Source organism: Cornus florida, unplaced genomic scaffold, assembly GCF_030987335.1.
Source record: "Cornus florida cultivar Cherokee Brave unplaced genomic scaffold, ASM3098733v1 CherokeeBrave_3.0.0_Hap2_Chr11, whole genome shotgun sequence".
In the NCBI taxonomy this organism is placed as follows: Eukaryota; Viridiplantae; Streptophyta; class Magnoliopsida; order Cornales; family Cornaceae; genus Cornus; species Cornus florida.
Window position 1 is genome coordinate 45,385,328 of NW_026775581.1, and position 19,217 is coordinate 45,404,544.

Sequence of the window (19,217 nt, forward strand, 5' to 3'; positions counted from 1 at the left end):
TTGATTGATACTAAACATCCAAGGGTTACTTATGAGTGGTATAACTAGACTCAAATGAAAATTTTAACGCGAATTTTTATCACTCCAACCCCAGCGAAGTGATCTTTATCCTTCCAGTGCATTCCGTTTAATGGCAGTAGAGAAGATCCGAATTCATACGAGGAAGACATAAATATATATCTATTCTATTATTAAAAGTACAAAGAGTTTTTATCCAATTTTAAATTTCTATCCAATTTTTAAGTTTCTAACATATATTTATTTATTTCTTAAAAAGAGTTTCTATCACATATTACCTTTTCTTATTTTAAGTTTTTACAATATATTTATTTATTTATTAAAAATTATTTTTGAACTCCATTTATATGCAGAGTGACGTACCCGGATCCCAATACTCCTTGGATACTCATGATAACACCTTGATACTCACGGTTGTTAGTATTTGTATGCTTTGGCATAATAAATTCTATTTGGATTGTAGAGACATATGTTCCTTACTTATTTGAAATTATATTTATTCTTTATATAATTGGTGAATACAATATATTAATGTTCAATTTATTATGGAATTGACGTTGTCCACTTAATTGTACCGGAGGGGTGTACAAAGAACCGGTGAAACCAGAGAATCAATTGGAACCGAACCAAGTTTCGGTTTTTCACCGGTTCAGTTTCGATTCCGATTCCGATCAAATTTAAGGAACCGTTGAGTTTCTGTTCGATTTGGTTCCACACCTTTTGGAACCAAACTGAACTAGTTATATATATATATATATATATATATATATATATATAATATTTTTTAATTATATAATTACAATACATAACATATACTCAGTGAAACAATACAAGCAAATTATCAATATTAATATAACATTAGTTTGACATATGCTTCAAAATTTATGAATAAAATATGTTATGTGGACTAAGGACGGAGGGAGTTAAGGCCCAGATGGGGCATGTGCCTCCCCTGAATTTTCTCTCCCTCATATATTTTATATATATTTTTATTATACCCCCACCCCCCCCCCCCCCCCCTCCTCAATTTTCTCTTTTCCTTATAATATTCTATATATATTTTATATTTTTATTATACTCCCACCCCCCCCCCCCCCTCCTCAATTTTCTCTTTTCCTTATAATATTCTATATATGTTTTTTTCCCCTCTTAAATAGTTTCCTTAACCCTTATATTCTATATCTATAATTAGTTTAATCCCAAAAATATCACTCTGTATATATACACTCATAAACATTAAGTTATATGCATGGATATTATACTATATATATATATATATATATATATTAGGGTGTATAATATTACAAAATGGTACCCCTCTTGAGCAAATTTTCTGGTTCTGTCCCTGATATGGACTAATAATAAGGTTATACCAATTAATTGATAAAAATATTAGGGGAACAAGAGAATGGATATTATACTAATAAATTCTTCACATGCCAATTAATAAGCAGTAATGCACATGCCTCGATAACCCGGTGGGTTAGTGCTTCCGGTGGACTTTAGAGTGCTAGGTTTCGACTCTCTACATTTACTAATCTAACTTTTAACACTTTTTGCCTTGTAAAAAAATAATAATAATAATAAGCAGTGATGATTCTACTTTGAATTGCTACTACCTCTTTACATCAGAATAGGTGAACTTGCTCAGCATTCATCTATATAAGCAATAACCTATAACCAAAAACGAATATGTTGCTTGCATAGCTGCTTGAGACAATTTTAAGTAATAGAAACATGATTTTTTTTTTTTTTTTTCTTTCTACATATCAATTGTCCAAATATGAAAATAAATCAGGAAAATAAGCAAAATTACTAAATTTAGGTAAAGAACGGAATATCATTATCATTACAATTGCTAAAAACAAAAGGCTTCATTCCTTCCTCGCTAAATTCCCAAAATTTCAGTATATAGAAGCATATGGATGCTAGGTTTTTTTTTTTTTTTTTTTTTTTTTTTTTCTCTTCAGAGAAGTAAATAAAAATTTTCTCAAATTTTATATAAAGAGAACCGTGGAACCAAACCGATATGGCTCGGTTCGATTCTATTCCTTGTCCCAATGGTTCTTAGCTCGAGCCATTTTATAAGATTTATGTGGCATCTTTTTATCTTCCCAAGAGGATTTGTGCTCGAGAGTGCTCGAGCTTTGGATGGTTGTGCTCGAGTTCTTGATGGCAATGCTTGAGCATATGATCACTTAACCACTTTTTCCTTTTTTTTTTGATAAGTGCTCAAGCATTGAGAATAAATGCTCTAGCATTAGGGAGCTGAACTCAAGCTTTAGGGAACATTTTTCTTCAAATCTTCCCGGTTGAATCCTAAATCAACTCAAAAGGTCTAGGACATCTCCTTGAGCATATGAAACACCATTGTAGCTTCAAATCCATAGAATTGTCCGTCTCTTTGGGTAAAGACATACGAGTAGCAAATAAACAAAAACAAGCATAAGAACCGAGGTACATGTATCATCAAGACACTAACATATGTACGTTTATGGGCTCGAATATGCAATATTCAGCGTTTATTAGGTTCCAATTTCTAGGAACCATTGGGAACAGTTGCAGTTGCAATTCTGGTTTTGCTAAAAACCGTACTGTGTGCACCCCTATATGTATGTGATGGTGTTCAATACAAGTATATAAATAGCAATCATAAATGGTTCATAGTTGGTAATTAAGGATGTATTCTTTTATTAACTAAGACATGAACCAAATCTGTGATAGGTTAAGATATATTATGAGAGTCATTGTATGCAATTGCTCCATATCACTGTCATGACATTTGACTCTCAAGCATGAGAGAAATACCATAGACTCTTTTATTAATTAATACTTCATCTGTCCCAAAATAAGTGTAACAACCCCCACCTTAGCCAAACACATTATTATCCATTTTTGGCTCACCCGGACCAGAGACTTCCCAGGGGGTTACCCATCCTGGTACTACTTCAGGTTAAGTACGCTTAACTCTGGAGTCTTGGTGTGTTCACAACCATTACGGCTTTAAAACACGTTGTCATAAAAGGGTGTTGAATATACATATAAAACTAGCCCCCTCCATACCCAGGCGATGTGGGATTGTGTACCTGTATCTCGCCCAATATGGTAACCTACCAGTGCCTCCCACACGCCCACATTGGGTCACCACAATCATCCCCCTTTTGGGGCAAATGTCCCCGTTGGCCATACTTCCAGCTGGATTAGGCTCTAATACCATTTGTAACGATCCCCACCCTATCCAGACACGATATTGTCCACTTTTGGCTCACTCAGACCAGAAACTTCCTAGGGGGTCACCCATCCTGGTACTACTTCAGGTTAAACACGCTTAACTCTGGAGTTCAGGTAGGTTCACGGCCATCACGGCTTTAAATCGCGTTGTATCATAAAAGGGTGTTGAATTTACATATAAAATTAGATCCTTCCACACCCAGGTGATGTGAGATTGTGCACCTGTAACTCGCCCAGTGTGGTAGCCTGCTAGTGCCTTGCACCCGCTCACGCACACCTGCCCATATTAGGTCACCACAATAAGTGTCCATTTTTAGGAATATAACTTTTTAAGAGAATGATTTTTATTATTATTTTATTGTATTGGTAGTGATTGAATTACCAAATTTATCCCTAGTGGGTCCACATGATGTGATAGTTTAATTTTTATATGTTCGATGCAAAAAGGTTAAATTGGTAATATTGCAAAAAATTGATTTGTTCGACGGAGCCTTTAGAATCCTATGACCGACTTTTTGGGAATTAGTTATTTAATAGTTAAAGGATTATATTATTAATATTTGTATCGGTGCTACTAGTATTTATTTTGTATTGTTAATCACAAAGTAAATTTAGAGGCATCCGTGTGTTTTAGACAAAATAGTTTTTCTATGTATTTATTTACTAATTTATTAATTTTATCAAACAAATGTTTATTGTGATCGAATAAAAAATAATCAAGGAACCAAAATAAATATATTAAATAAGTGGTCGGATTGATGACTTTAATTATCCGATAGCTAATTATGCATAGAGGGATCAAATTGCAACATTGACTTAGTTGTTATTTACTATTCGATTGGAGTGTAATTAATTTCTTTTAGTGGAGTAGAAATTAATTTATGAATTAATTGAATTGGGTCCATGGTAGTTGGACCGGATTAATTATTAATTTATTAGAGCCAAAAGGTTAGTAAGCCCAAATTGATGTAGAGACCTTTGAGATTGGAGATAACACTTTTCTTGTAGAATTAAGAATTACTAATTCTAACATATGTGCCTATATATATACCATATGGCAATGTAAAGTGTGGTACATAGATATACACTTTCTCTCTTTACATTTGGGTTTCATGTTCTCATCTCTCAGAGGCTCCCACAATCCTAGAGCTTTCAAGTTTATGAATTGAGGTGATCATATGGGTGACTCCTAAAAGAAAGACTACCGAAGTGAAGGTGGTGCTCCATGGAAGAAGGAGGAGTCAAAGCGATCTTCATAAGGTTGAGCTTACCCTTTATGGATTGATTTTAAGACTTTCTCAAGTCTGAACGTGAGTATTCTATCTCTTATATGTAAATCATCATATTCTTCTTGCATGAAAATAGCTCGCTGATACACATGAATTAAGTTTTTGGAACGGAAAGCCCAGTTTAGATTTTTTTAAATCTCAATTTTCTTAACAACGGTAACATGTGTCCGGTACTTTTCAAATAGTTCAACCATAAAGTCGATACTTGTTAGATATATAGTTCAGAACATTCTTATTTTATTTGTTAAGTTAATAACAATATATAACACAAACCATTATTATTCAAAATTTATCAATAGATACAAACACACACACACACACACACACACACACACACATATATATATATATATATATATATATATATATATATATATATATTTATACATATCTACATTTTATAAATATATATTGTTACATTCTTACATACAACATATCTATTTATTATTATTATTATTTTTAAGAATTTGCAGATCGTCGTGTCCGTATCCATATTATGTATCCGTATTCATCCTTCATACTTTTATATACATAATTGAACTACATAAATCTAAATATTTAAAATTTAAAGAATATATCAATAGAAGGTGAATGGTCATTTAACTACAATAAGTATAATTGCATATATATTGGATGTTATCACCTTCTAGTTTCCTCTAATAAATCACTAATGGTAAGTTCACCGCAAATACAATTTGTTATTTCACTTGACATTTTTTTAATTTACCAACAAAAGTCTACTTTATTATATTGCTAAGCTTCATGCAAATGACATGTTTGGTGTTTATGGAAAAAACATTGTGACCATAATTGTCATGAAAACTATGTTAATTTTGAACATAGTTAATATCAATTCAGTTTAATTAACAGTGTCGATACAAGTTGTAATGTTACCTCTTACAAATAATGCTACCTGATGTGTTCCAAAACTTGATATTCTTTTTCAATTAAAACCACTCGCAAAAGAACGAGTCCTTGTAGGATATGGCTACGTAAAGGGTATCGAACCACGAAGATTGCGAAGCTTATAGTCATTAAATTTTCAAAATTACTTCTAAATTTAATTCGAGACTGAATGATTGATTGTTGTTTGTTTAACATATATTTTCCTATGCATGTCTAGGTTTTTGAAAATTCTATATAAATCTTGATATTCATCTAGGTTGATACGGCTTTTGCAATACAACTTCATACTTCTTAAAAGTCTTAGAGAGATATTTTTGCAAAAAATTAAAGTTGATTTTTTTGTCTTTCTTTCTAGAACACAAACATAAACACAAAAGTGATTTTAGAGTGTTGTTCAAATCCTGATCGTGCTCAAAGTCTTGCATCTACAACGATCAGAAAAGCAAATCTACTTCTTTTACAAATTCAGATCTTGAAGAACAGAAGTGAAACAATCACACTTTGAAAGGGTCAAAGCATTCGAGGAGTGTTGTTTGATCTACTAGAAATCCTTCTACAGAGATCAAGGGTAAGCCTGAAGTCAAGAGTTGTTGGACGGGATGTCCCAAAGCCAGAGGATTGCCAGCAATTGGTGTTTGGTAGAACAACAGGGTGTGAGCCTAAGTCAAAGTCCATTGTACTTTATTTTGAATATAGTGGATCAGTTTACTTTGGATTGCATAGTCTATGAGGTTTTTCCTATGCAAATAGTTGGTTTATTTTATCAATTGGAGTTTCCTCGTTAAAAATCCTGGTGTCATTTCTGACTCTATTACTTTACTTTATTTTATCTTACACGAGATTAATTGATTAATTGCTAAAATCAGTAAAGTTAGAAAGACACTGATCTGTTTTTAAAATATAAAACTTTCTACTCAAGTAATCTTCCGCTGCACATCCCACACTACTTGGAAAGGGTCCTCCCTGCAAGTATACACCATTACCGACAGCTTCAAGGCATATCTATGGCAAGGAATGAATTTAGTGGCAGCATACCCAAGGAATTGAGTACCTTGTCTAGTCTGAGTGTGCTTTTTCTAGGCCAAAACAACCTCACAGGGACAACTCCATCTTTTTTTGCTAACATGTCAAGCTTAAAGTGGCTTGGTTTGGAAGATAACAAGTTTTATTTCAATATTCCTAATGAGATAAGTAATGTTCCAAGTTTGGAAGTAATTTCTTTCGGTAGAAATTATCTCACTGGGTCAATTCCTCCATTTATATTCAACATCCTCTTTACAAGAAGTTTGGTTACAATTTAACGCCCTTTCTGAAAATTAGGTCAAATTTGAATCTATTTTCAAGGTTTTTGAGTTAGCTTTTAAATGGCACCAACCTCATCCAAATATTCTTACTATGGATGAAGTTCTGACTATTTTAGTGAGGACTTCTCTGAGAGTCTTCATGAAGGGCCAATTGTGTGAAAGCCTTGTTCTTGTGTCTAAAACCCTACGGCATGGGTTCGAATGACCATTTAAACTTATGTTGACCCTGTATGACTCACTTAAAGTCATTTCATTCATCTTCTTACCTGGAATTGACCATTTTACCCTTGGGCAGTGTCGAGTTGGGTTAGGACCCGAATAGTGTTTCGGACTCTCCGGTTTGGGTTATTACAGACTAGATGTTTAGTCTCTTTTGAACCATGTAACATTTGACGTTTTGGGGAATTGTAATGAAACATGTATTCATTTTTCTACTAGCATGTATTATGATTGCTACTTGTATTTATCTTGCGGATGGAAATAGGTTTGAGACCATCCTTTTTTCTTTTGTGGTCTCATTAGGATTTTTAATCTCATGTAAGGCGTTATAGTAGGGGTGCAACTTGGGTTGGGAAACCCGAACCCAACCCGAGCCTAGCCTGATTTTTTACGGGCTTGGGTAATCATTTTTACAATTAGGGTTGGGCTTAGGTTGAAAAATATCAACCCGAATTGAATTAGGGTTGGGCTTGGGTTGAAGTGCTAGCAACCCAAGCTAACCTGAACCCGAATTATAATATTATTTTTATATATATTTTTACTTTAAAATACATTATATATTATTTAAACTATGATTACCTTTTTTCTTTTCAACTTCCTCTATTAAATCTTAACTTATTGTTTGTAATTTATTAAAAATCTATAAAAAGTCTTTGATTTTTTTTTTTTTTTTTAAGGGTAACTTAATCTAAAACTAATTCAAGATCATACTAAATTTTCGGTGTAAAGATTAGTCATATGAGTGATCCGAATTAATCGAAGTTTTAATACGAAATCTAAGCTCGAGTTGCAAGCCTGAATTTAAAAGTAGAATGATGGGTTGGACTCGGATTAAGTAGTTAGGGTTTTGAGGATAGGGTTATGGTGGGTTGGGCTCAAGTTATACCTCAAACTCGCCCGAGTTGCAGCCCTACCTTATGGCCATTATTAAATGTAATCGGACCTATTTTAGACTTCAAATGATGTATGGATTCCATTTTTTCATCATTTATAATCTTATATATCAGGTTTAGGCAGGATGGAAAGCACCATAATGATCTCCTATGGGATCTAAGTGGTGCCCATAACCCTTTGTACTCGATTTAGGCTTTTCTAAGCTATTTTCATCATTCTAACCATGTTAAACTGGATCAACCCCCTTGAACCGATTTAAGAGTGAAATTTGGTTCCCAAAGTGGGCATACTGCCCATATTGAACCGGTTCAAGTTCCCTGAACTGGTTCAAAATTCCCTAGAACCATTTTGTCTTGGCAAGTTCCAACTTTGGACCCTTAACTTCGAGCAGTCATAACGTCTTCATTTAAAATCTAAATGGGGTCATTCTTCAGTTCAAATTGACGCATTTTGAGTCATCTTTCCAATGACACCAACCTCATCTTCATATTGCAATTATACTAAAAGATATGTGTGTTTTAGTGAGATAGTGTCGGGATTTATGTTGAACCAAGTAGGGGTACTTTTGGATAAACCATGACTAATGCCCTTAGAACCACTTAGAATGTTATGAAATGACTAAGATAGATTGTATAAACCTTATTTGACAATCTTAGGGTACTTAATGTAAAATTACCATTTTATTCTAGCGTGTCATCGGGTTCGGGTTAGGACCCGGTTAGTGTTTCGGACCCCGAGTTTGTGTTATTACAACAAATTTTTGTATGTTCTTTCACCCCTTGTTATTATGTTCTTTCACCCAAATTTATAACTAACATCAACTGAGTTTGATATGTCACTTCTCTTTCATAGTGATCTTATGAAAATGTTGGTTTTGAAGTAAAGAATAATGATTGAAAATCTTGGGTTTGAGGTGAAAAAAAAAAAAAAAAAAAAAAAAAAAAAAAAAACGTTGTTATGAAAATCATGGTTTTGAGTAAAAATAGTGACTTTTAAGAAAATCATGGTTGCACTCAAAGATGAAAATCAATATTTTGAGCTAACCAATATTAACTCCACTATATAAGAAGGGTTGTAAGCAAGTGTGGTTGTAAATAGCTTACTTGTATGTTGTAATTAATTACTTGATGCATTTGATGTTGCTTACACTAGTTCCAAAATAATATGACACAAACTATTCAAACCAAACAAAATATTAACCCTAAATACAACACAAGATTAATCCCAGATACAACACAAACTATTCAAACCAACCATCTAACAATTAATTAAAATCCATCAGTTTTTGAAAATCCACAAAATCCCATTCATTCAAGGGGGAAAAATAATAATAATAATAAAAAGAAAAAGGTAACGCCACTCCATTCTCCATTAGTCCAAGCTTGCCACCAAACAAAGCATCCACTTCCCTTGATCTATTCTTCAACTCTCACAAGTTTTATACCTATATAAAAAGATAAATTAACAAAAACTTCAAGTAAATAATAGTATAAGGGTAAAGTACACTGACACCCCCTGAGGTTTGTCAAAAGGACACACAGATGAAACTTAGCCTATTTTGGAACAAAGACACCCCCTCAAGTTTGATACACTTACCAAAGACACCCCAATGGTAATGAATTGACATTTTTGCCCTTTGACTTTTAAATTGACTAATTTGAATGTTAAAATGACCTTTCTAACCTTCCTAATCTATTTCTTTCCTTCTCTCTCCTCTCTCGGTTCTCTCCTCTTGCAACACCAACACACATATAAACACAAACACACACACACACACACACACACACACACACACACACACACACACACACATATATATATATCCACACATATAGACACACACACACACATATATATATATCCACACATATATATACACATATATAATTTCCACACACATAAGGCGGCGATGGGCGGCGGCGAGTTATCGTCAAGGAGAATAACACTAGTGAATTAAATGATGATGATGTCGACGGTGGCAGAGGCAGCGGCGATGGTTGCAATAGAGGCAGTGACGGTGGTTTTCAAATCTGCAAGTCGCGTGAACTTCACGCTCCCATAATCGTCTTCTTCCTTCAATACCCACTGTAGCCACCGCCGCAACAACACCCACCACCACCGCCACACAATCGGCTTCGCACCCACACCCCTATATACCATCATCATCACCAGACCACCATCACTGACCACCACTCGTTTCAACACCATCCCACCTGAAAATTAACACCCAAAAGCCATACCCAATTTTCTTTTTTTGTGTTCATATATATTTACCGCTCGTTTCATATATATATGCTGAAGAAATTTGTTGTGTTGTTCTTTCTTGGTTTGTTTTCTTTCTTTGCTGTGGCTGTGGTTGTGGCTATGTATAGAGAGAGAAACACATGGTATTTTAGAGAGAGGGGCCAAGAATAATTTAGTCATTTAATTATTTTGATATTTTATAATTATAATTAATTAAATAGTGAAGGGTAAAATTGACTTTTGACGGGATTTTAGGCTCTGTTTGAATTATAAATTTGATAAGGGGGTGTCTTTGTCCCAAAATAGGCTAAGTTTCATTTGAGTGTCCTTTTACCAAACTTCAGGGGTGTTAGTGTACTTTACCCATAATATAAAAAAAAACACTAAAGAATTGAGTGTATATTGGTGGTCATCTGAATAATAAAAAGCATGAAAAGGGAGGAAATTTGTGATGAAAGCACAAACATGCTCGTAATATGGTACCTTGCATATCTAAAAAAAGAAAAGCTTAAAACCAATTAATTTGATAATAAAAATAAATAAAAATAAAAATAAAAAAGTAATCGGTTGAAGTATTGCAGCATACACCAAGTGGGTAAACACCTTGATCATATATGTATACTATAACTCATATTAACTTAGCAAAATCTAATCAAATTTTAAAAAATGGTTAAAATCGACCTTTTTATAGAGAAGGAATAGTTGAAGATTGGATCAAACTGCCAAGGCTGCAGACACTCCTCTGAATCATTATTGCACTTACTGTGAGACAAACAGGTTGTGATAATTCTCACAGAATTGCAAATTGGTTGACACAGAAAAAACAATTGTATATGATTTTAGAACTTAGTGAAGATAAAAACTACTATAACTATAGATACATGGTATAGAACAATAGTATGTATGTAGGCATGGGAAGTGAAGAAAATGCCAAGAAGTCCATTAGAGTTTGAAGCAGTGTTCAAATCTGGCCCACAGGAGGCCGTTTCTGCTGCTCTCTTTTGACGAATTCCTTCCAGCTGAGAAAAAGAAATTGTTTATCGCCAAATTCTTATAATTTTTTCAAATTCATATAGATACAATAATATAAATTTAAAATTAAATTCTGAGTGTTAACGTTAACGGGAGAAGTTAGTGTACATTTTGGAGATAGCCAAAATTAGTGTACTTTTTGGAGATAACCGAAAGGTTTCGGCTTCATAAGTCACTTCATAGGATTCGCGCCCCTTTGATGGTGTTGCTTACACAATTTACCCGACAAACAAGTATTTGGACAGGGTCATCATCACCCTTTCTTTAAAGACTTGACATTTTACCCGACCAACAAGTATATATAAAATGAACCAGCACCTTTTCTTTCTTTAAAGACTTGACAAGAACAGCTCCTGTAGCAGCCGTTTGATTTGGTTGCCATTTATTTATTAATTTGTTCTATTGCCGTGCATCACGGTACGTTCCTTCTTCAAGTAACATTTCAAAAAATAAAATGACTTGCAGATAATCATGACAGTAAATTCTATCCATTTTTTTATAAAAATAAACTGTTTCCTATTGTTATAATGTTATATTTTTGGAGCATCGAATGGACGCTTTGATTTTGAAATTAATGAAAATTTAATTTAAATTTTGAATCAAATATTCTTTAATTTTTCAAATTCGAGATGTTAATTCAGAACTCCCAAACATAGCTTTAATGATGTTTACTTAAATAAATAAATATAGTAGGGTATGGTCAGGTCATCTTCTTCTCTTTATTTAGTGTATCCTACATTTCACGTTTTTTCTTTTTCTAGATTTCATTCATGCAACACGTGTTGTGCACTATATAAATATGCTGCTGTTATAATGCAGTTGATCAAGATATACATTTTACTGAAGCACTCACGTACTCTGTGTGTTTAGAACCTCTCTCTTTCTTTCTTTCTAAAGCACTCGTCACTGTGTATGTTTAGAACCTCCTTGGGGGACGATCGATGGGGAGGTTTGGCATTGCCTTGCTGCTAATAGTGCTTCAGCAACTGTGTTTGTCATGCATGGTTTGTCGTGCCCTGTTTTCATCAAACTACACCGATGAATCGGCTCTTCTTGCGTTCAAGTCCGCAGTCACGTTGGACCCAAACAACGTTTTGGGGAGTAACTGGACTCAACAAACCAACTTTTGCCAATGGGTTGGTGTCTCATGTAGCCGTCGACACGGGCAGAGAGTCACATCTTTGAAGCTTATTCGCATTGGACTCCACGGCACCATCTCCCCTCATGTGGGCAACCTCTCCTTTCTCAAGATGCTAAATCTTGGTGATAACAATTTCCGTGGTCAACTTATTCACGAGATCAGTCATTTGCGTCGCTTGAAGGTACTCATTTTACGTTTTAACTACTTAGAAGGGGTGATCCCTGCAAGTATACACCACTGCCGACAGCTTCAATACATATCTTTGTCTAGAAATGAATTTACAAGCAGCATACCCAAAGAATTGAGTACCTTGTCCAGTCTCAGTGAGCTTTATCTAGGACGAAACAAGTTTCATGGCACTATTCCATCTTTCTTTGGTAACATGTCAGGCTTAAAGCGGCTTGGTTTGGAATCAAACAATTTTCATGGCAATATTCCTAACGAGATACGTAATGTTCCATGTTTGGAAGTAATTAATTTTGGTGGGAATGATCTCACCGGGTCAATTCCTCCATTTTTATTCAACATCTCATCTATACAACGAATTCATTTAGATTTTAATGACCTATCCGGAAATCTTCCCTTGACCAGTTCTACTCAGCTTTCTAATCTTAAAATTCTCAGCCTTGGAGTTAATCAACTCAGTGGAAACATCCCTTCCTATCTGTCCAATTTTTCTATGCTCACTGCATTACATCTAAGTAGCAACCAATTCACTGGAACAGTACCCACAAGTCTAGGCTGCTTAGAATCACTCACACTACTTGATCTACATGATAACCAGTTAACTATAGAACCAAGAAGTCATGAACTTAGTTTTCTCACTTCTTTGACAAGCTTGAAATCCTTGGAAATATTAGATATAAGTAATAATCCATTTCACGGCATCTTACCAGATTCTTTTGGAAATCTTTCTACTTCTCTTCTCAGGTTTCGTGCATCTAATTGCCAACTAATGGGTCGAATTCCTGAAGGAATAGGTTCCTTTACAAACTTGAATTATCTTATCTTGAGTTGCAACAATTTCAACGGATCAATTCCGTCTACAATCGAGGGCATGAAAGAGCTTCAAAGGTTGTGCCTTGATAGTAACAGGCTTGAAGGAGCCATTCCAAAGGAGATTTGCAGTTTGCGCAACTTGGGAGATATTAGACTCCACAACAATAACCTCTCCGGATCAATCCCTGCATGCATCGGAAATGTTAGTGGGTTGCGGACGCTATCATTGCAGTCAAATTCATTGAACTCGTCAATACCATTGAGTTTATGGAGCTTGGATAATATGTGGTTCTTGAATTTGTCATTCAATTCATTAACTACTCTAGATCCCAACATCAGAGCACTGAAATCACTTGAAGCCATAGATTTGTCTTGGAACCAAATCTCAGGTAACATTCCAAGCACTTTGGGAGCCTTTGAAAGTCTAAGTTCTATCAACTTGACTAAAAATTCATTTTCGGGAACCATACCTGAATCCTTTGGTAACTTGATAACACTGGATTTCATGGACCTCTCCCACAACAACCTATCTGGTTCTATACCCAAGTCCCTAGAGGCACTTTCACATCTCAAATGTTTAAATCTCTCTTACAATAAGCTATCTGGGGAGATTCCAAATGGAGGTCCTTTTGCAAATTTTACAGTGGAATCTTTTATAAAGAATGAAGCACTTTGTGGGCAACCAACTTTACAAGTTCCGCCATGCTCAGGTTCAAGAACTAAACACTTTCCTTACAAATATGTTCTTCCAGCCATTGTTGCATCAGTGGCAATCTTCATTGCTCTATTGTATAAGATGCTCAGAAAATATTATGGAAATAGAACACAAGCTCAAAGTTCTACCCATAATTTGTTAGACGGAATGGAGCATAGGTTGTTTTCATATCAAGAGCTTTGTAATGCTACAAATAACTTCTGTGAAACCAACCTGATTGGGGTAGGAGGTTTTGGTGCCGTGTATAAAGGAATACTTTCTGACGGAACAAATGTTGCTGTGAAAATTCTGAACTTGCAACTTGAGGAAGCTTCCAAAAGTTTTGAAGCAGAATGCAAAGTGCTGCGAACAGTTAGGCATCGGAATTTTGTTAAGGTCATAAGTACATGCTCTAACACTGAGTTAAGAGCTTTGGTTTTGCAATATATGCCTAATGGAAGTCTAGAGAAGTGGTTATATTCTCACAACTACTGCTTAAATCTCCTTCAAAGAGTCAGCATTATGCTTGACGTTGCTTTTGCTTTAGATTATCTCCATCAAGGTCAGTTAGAGCCTATTGTCCATTGTGATTTGAAGCCTAGCAACGTCCTTTTAGATGAAGACATGGTCGCACATGTGGGTGATTTTGGCATTGCAAAGATATTAGCTGAAAATAAGACTGCAACACAAACAGAGACTTTAGGTACAGTTGGCTACATTGCACCAGGTAAATCTTTTCAACCTTTATTTATTCAAAATTGTTAGCATATCAAATTTTATATGTATGGAAACTCAGACCATTACTACCTTATTATTATTATCCATTGCTTTTGAAAAAATTTATCCTTGATATAGTTGCATCCAATGATAATTAGTTACAAATTATTTGTTTAGTGTATTTCTTTTTTGTGTACTTATGGATTAGCAATATATGATAAACAATGACGATATGAATTTTGACCAAGCTTGAACAAAATGAATGTTTGACAGAGTATGGTTCGGAAGGAAGAGTTTCTATTAAAAGTGATATCTATAGCTATGGAATAATGTTGCTGGAGACATTCACTGGAAAAAACCCCAGAAATGAAATCTTCGGTGAAGAACTAAATCTGAGGCAATGGGTGAGTGCATCACTTCCCCACAAACTAAGTGAAATCATTGACAGAGGTTTGTTGATAGTAGGAGAAGATGAAATGAGTTCCACACAAGATATTTTCATTGCTATCATTGAACTAGGGTTGGAGTGTTGTAGAGAACTACCAGAAGAGAGGAGTGACATAAAAGAAGTGGTGGCTAAACTGGATAAAATCAAACTGCAACTGCTTCACAACTGAGGTTGAGGATGTGTGTTTCTAATCTTGCCCTGCACATGACATTAATGTTCTAACATGCAAGTGCTCATGTTTAGTATTTTATTTCCACAAATTGGTGTTGTGTATAGCGCTTGTGAAGATGTATGGTTCACTTTTTTTGTTTTGTGTTGTTGCCTATCTAGTTAGTAGGCTTTTTTAGTTTTTTCTCAGTTTTGGTTGTTGGGACATTTTTATCTTGTATTGTACCTTATTTTTTATTTTATTTTTCCTATGCTGATTGAATCCATAATCTTTCCTCCTAAACAACAACTTAGGAAAAGTCATTAATTATCTTCTTTGACAAATTGACATCCTTAATTGTGACACCGGAGCCAAAGCCCAAGCAACTCAAAGTTACTTGGACTATGTTTTTCAGAAAACGCAGAATGCAGATTTGGGCCAACTTTGAAATACAGCCGAGAACACTCCCGAAAGAATTTTTTGCGGAGCCAACTATGGGTGAAAAGATATAGAAGTCTACTTGCCAATGCAAAAAACGGTACACAATTTGGACATTCCTAGAAAGAGTTACGGCTTTTTTTGTACAAGGCATTTTTGCTGACTGAAAATTCAGCACTTGGGAATTAGACACTTGTTGGGCTGTTTTGACTTTCTTCTCAGTTCCAGCTCTTTTTGATTAGTTTCCAAGTCTATTATTATAATTTTTAGGACTTATTTTGATGGAGTTTCAAGTCCTTAAATCTTTAATTAAGTGTAAGTAAGTTGTGAGTCAATGAAATTTTATTGCTTTTCATTTTCTTTGCCCGGTTATTTGAGTAGTTTTTTTGGTAAACTACCTATTGCTGGAGGGTTGTTCCATACTTCTATTTAAGCTGCTATTGATGTATTATTAGGAGTTTTTGATGAATTTGAATAATATTTGAGCCTTTGGCTTTTAATAAGAAGGAGTTCTTCTTTTTTTTTTTTTTTGAATGGTAGAAGGAGTTCTTCTTGTTATCCTTACACTGTATCCCTTTGGTGGATTCCATTGGATGGTGAGTAATTCTTTCTTTCTTGTTCACTTGTGTTACCTCCTATTTTTCCATAATTTTCAGGCGTCAAATTGGTATCAGAGCTTTGCTTTCAGATGGCTGGTCCTCGTCGTTGTAGCCTTGTAGGCCAAACAATCAAGAACCGGCAGCTCGTGAAAGAGACCTAAAGAACTTTGAGATGGATGATCTAATTAAGAAGACAACTGCAGCAACTCCAGCAGCGTTGCGAACCCTTATAGTTCATTCTAGTGACCAAAATACTCTCTCATGAGCCGCTGGATCGCTTCGTCTTTCTTTTCATTTCCGCCTCAGAGCTTAAGAACTTTGTCTGTCCTCGCCCCAATAGCTCGATGGTCCTCCTGTGGTGTTGACCGTTAAGCCTTACCTTGCAGGCATTACTCCAGTACAATAGGTAGCAGGCGTGTTGGAACTGGACTTGAACGTCTTTGGAGTCGATCGGATATCTGGGATATGATTAATTTTGTCATGGTTCAGAACATGCCGCATAAAATGATGAAGAGGAGGAGGTTAACCCATTCAACCATTCACAAAATGTTTCATCGAGCGAAGAGGCTTCTCCCCGTCATCATGCTCAAAGGAACTATGGTTTCCAACGAGATTATGACATAAAAAGTTGAAATTTCAGAGTTTTAAGGAAGACAATATCCAGATGAATTCATTGATTGGCTCCAATGAAGAGTTTTTTTTATTTCAAAGACATTCTGGAGCACCGTAGAGTGAAGTTGGTGGCCATCAAATTAAAGAAGCATGCCTCCATTTGGTGGGAACACCTTAAGAAGCGACTAGTTCGTTAAGGAAGGAGTAGAACTGTAACATGGGAAAAAATGATGAAAGAATTAAAGAGAGAGTTTCTGCCGGATCGAGAATTACCGACAAGATTCTTTTCTTCAATTTCACAACTTCAAGCAAGGGGATCTTTCGGTTGAAGACTACATTGATGAAATTGAACACCTTATGATAAGGTTTGATATTTCCGAGACGGAAGAACAACTATTGCTCGTTTCCTTGGGGGTCTACGGTCTGAAATTGGTGACATCGTCTAATTGCAACCTTATTGGCTTTTTAATGATGTTTGTAAGCTTGCACACAAGGTGGAACACCAACATAAGAGGAAAGGAAATGGTTATCGATCATCTTCAAGACAAGGAGGCTCTTCTAGCAGCGGAACTTCTTATAGTTCAAGGTCCTCTCCTATGTCTTGAACACCAATCCAAAAATCAGCCCCTAAACATGATGGTGTGACTAGTTCAACAATTCCTAGTTCCCGTCAATGTTTTAAAGGCCAAGGATTTGGTCACATAGCCTCCGAGTGTCCGAACCGCAAGATAGTTGCATTAGTTGAAGAGGTGGTGGAAGAGGAGTCCGAAAAAGAACTTTTCCATAATGAAGATTCGGAAAATGAAGATGAAATCACCTATGTGGACCAAGGAGAGTGTTTAGTCAACCTAAGAAATATGACTGCAACCCATATAGAAGAGGTGCCAAAGGAAGATTCATCCAGCTCTATTGAAGAATTTAAAGAAGGTGAAATAATTTTTGATGAAATATTTTGTGAAAATGTGGTCCACACAAAAACAATGAAAGAGAGAGGAGGAGCTTGAAGTCTAACCTTTGATGCATTCATTTTTATGTGAGTTTTCATGATGACATTCCTACGTTGGCATGCAAGAATTTGAAAGATCATCAATTTCACTTTATTGACATAATTTGGGAAGAGTTCTTGGAGCGTCATACAATTAAGCGGAGTACATCGAAAGCAAAAATAAAGATTCAAATTTTAATTCATGATAAGTGCTCAATCAAGTTTGCCAAATCTGTTGAACTTCAAATGAGAGCATTGACAACTCATTTTCATAATGCAAGGGTATTATTTGTTGGTACAAAAAGAATAATATCTTTTACTCTAGTGCGGAAACGAAGAAAGAAGGAAAGGAAAATTATTCTCAGGATTTATGATGATTTTTTTTCCCAAACTCGAGGATGAGTTTTCATCAACCGGGGGAGTATGACTCCGGAGCGTCCTTTGCCAAAGCCCAACCAACTCAAGGTTACTCTTGGACTATATTTTTCAGAAAACATAGAATACAGATTTGGGTCAACTTACCAACAGGCTAATAGCCGGTACCAGGCTTCTACTTTCCAAAGAGAGGTCAGGGGTTCGAGCCTCGGTGGATGTAAGTGTGTGTGAATACCAACTAGGAAAAAAGATTTGGGTCAACTTTGTAGCCCAGCCAAGAACACTCCCGAAAAAAATTGTTGCAGAGCCAGCTATGGTTGGAAAGATCCAGGAGTATACTTTCCAATGCAAAAAACAGTGCACAATTTGGACATTCCTAGAAGGAGATATGGCTTTTTTTGGTAAAAGGCATTTTTGCCGACTGAAAATTCTGCACTTAGAAATTAGACACCCGTTGTTTTTACTCTCTTCTCGGTTCCATCTTTTTGATTTGTTTCTAAGTTTATTATTCTGATTTTTAGGACTTCATTGGACTTTCAAGTCCTTAAGTCTTTAATTAAGTCTGGTAAGTTGTGAGTCAAAGAAGTCTCATGCCTTTTCATTTTCTTTGTTTGGTTTTTTGAGTAATTTGTTTTGGAAATCCACTGATTGCTGGAGGGTTGTTCCATACTTTAATTTAAGCTGCTATTGATGTATTAGAAGAGAGTTTTTTTATGAATTTGAATGATATTTGAGACTTTGGCTTTTGGAGTTCTTGTTATCCTTACTCTGTATCCCTTTGGTGCATTCCATTGGGTGGTGAGAAATTCTATCTTTCTTGTTCACTTGTGTTACCTCGTATTTCTCCACAATTTTCCGACGTCAAATTGGTATAGTCATGCCAAATCCTAAATAAAAATCAAACCTTAAATCCTCAACAACTGA

General features: G+C 35.3%; 1 protein-coding gene across 1 annotated transcript; it reads left to right on the forward strand.

Moving 5' to 3' along the window:
* Positions 1-12,078: 12,078 nt before the first annotated feature.
* On the forward strand, positions 12,079-17,937 carry LOC132281015 (probable LRR receptor-like serine/threonine-protein kinase At3g47570). Its single transcript, XM_059782758.1, has 5 exons — positions 12,079-14,698; positions 14,962-15,138; positions 16,379-16,437; positions 17,243-17,519; positions 17,618-17,937. The coding sequence occupies exons 1-5, from the start codon at positions 12,079-12,081 to the stop codon at positions 17,935-17,937; spliced, it is 3,453 nt and encodes a 1,150-aa protein (XP_059638741.1).
* Positions 17,938-19,217: the final 1,280 nt, after the last annotated feature.

Excerpts from the sequence above, each read along its gene's own strand:
- LOC132281015 (XM_059782758.1), top strand. The coding sequence starts at position 12,079 with ATGGGGAGGTTTGGCATTGCCTTGCTGCTAATAGTGCTTCAGCAACTG. Across the intron at positions 16,438-17,242 it reads GTCCTCGTCGTTGTAGCCTT|CAAGGGGATCTTTCGGTTGA; the intron begins GTAGGCCAAACA and ends CACAACTTCAAG. Across the intron at positions 17,520-17,617 it reads GGAACTTCTTATAGTTCAAG|GCCAAGGATTTGGTCACATA; the intron begins GTCCTCTCCTAT and ends AATGTTTTAAAG.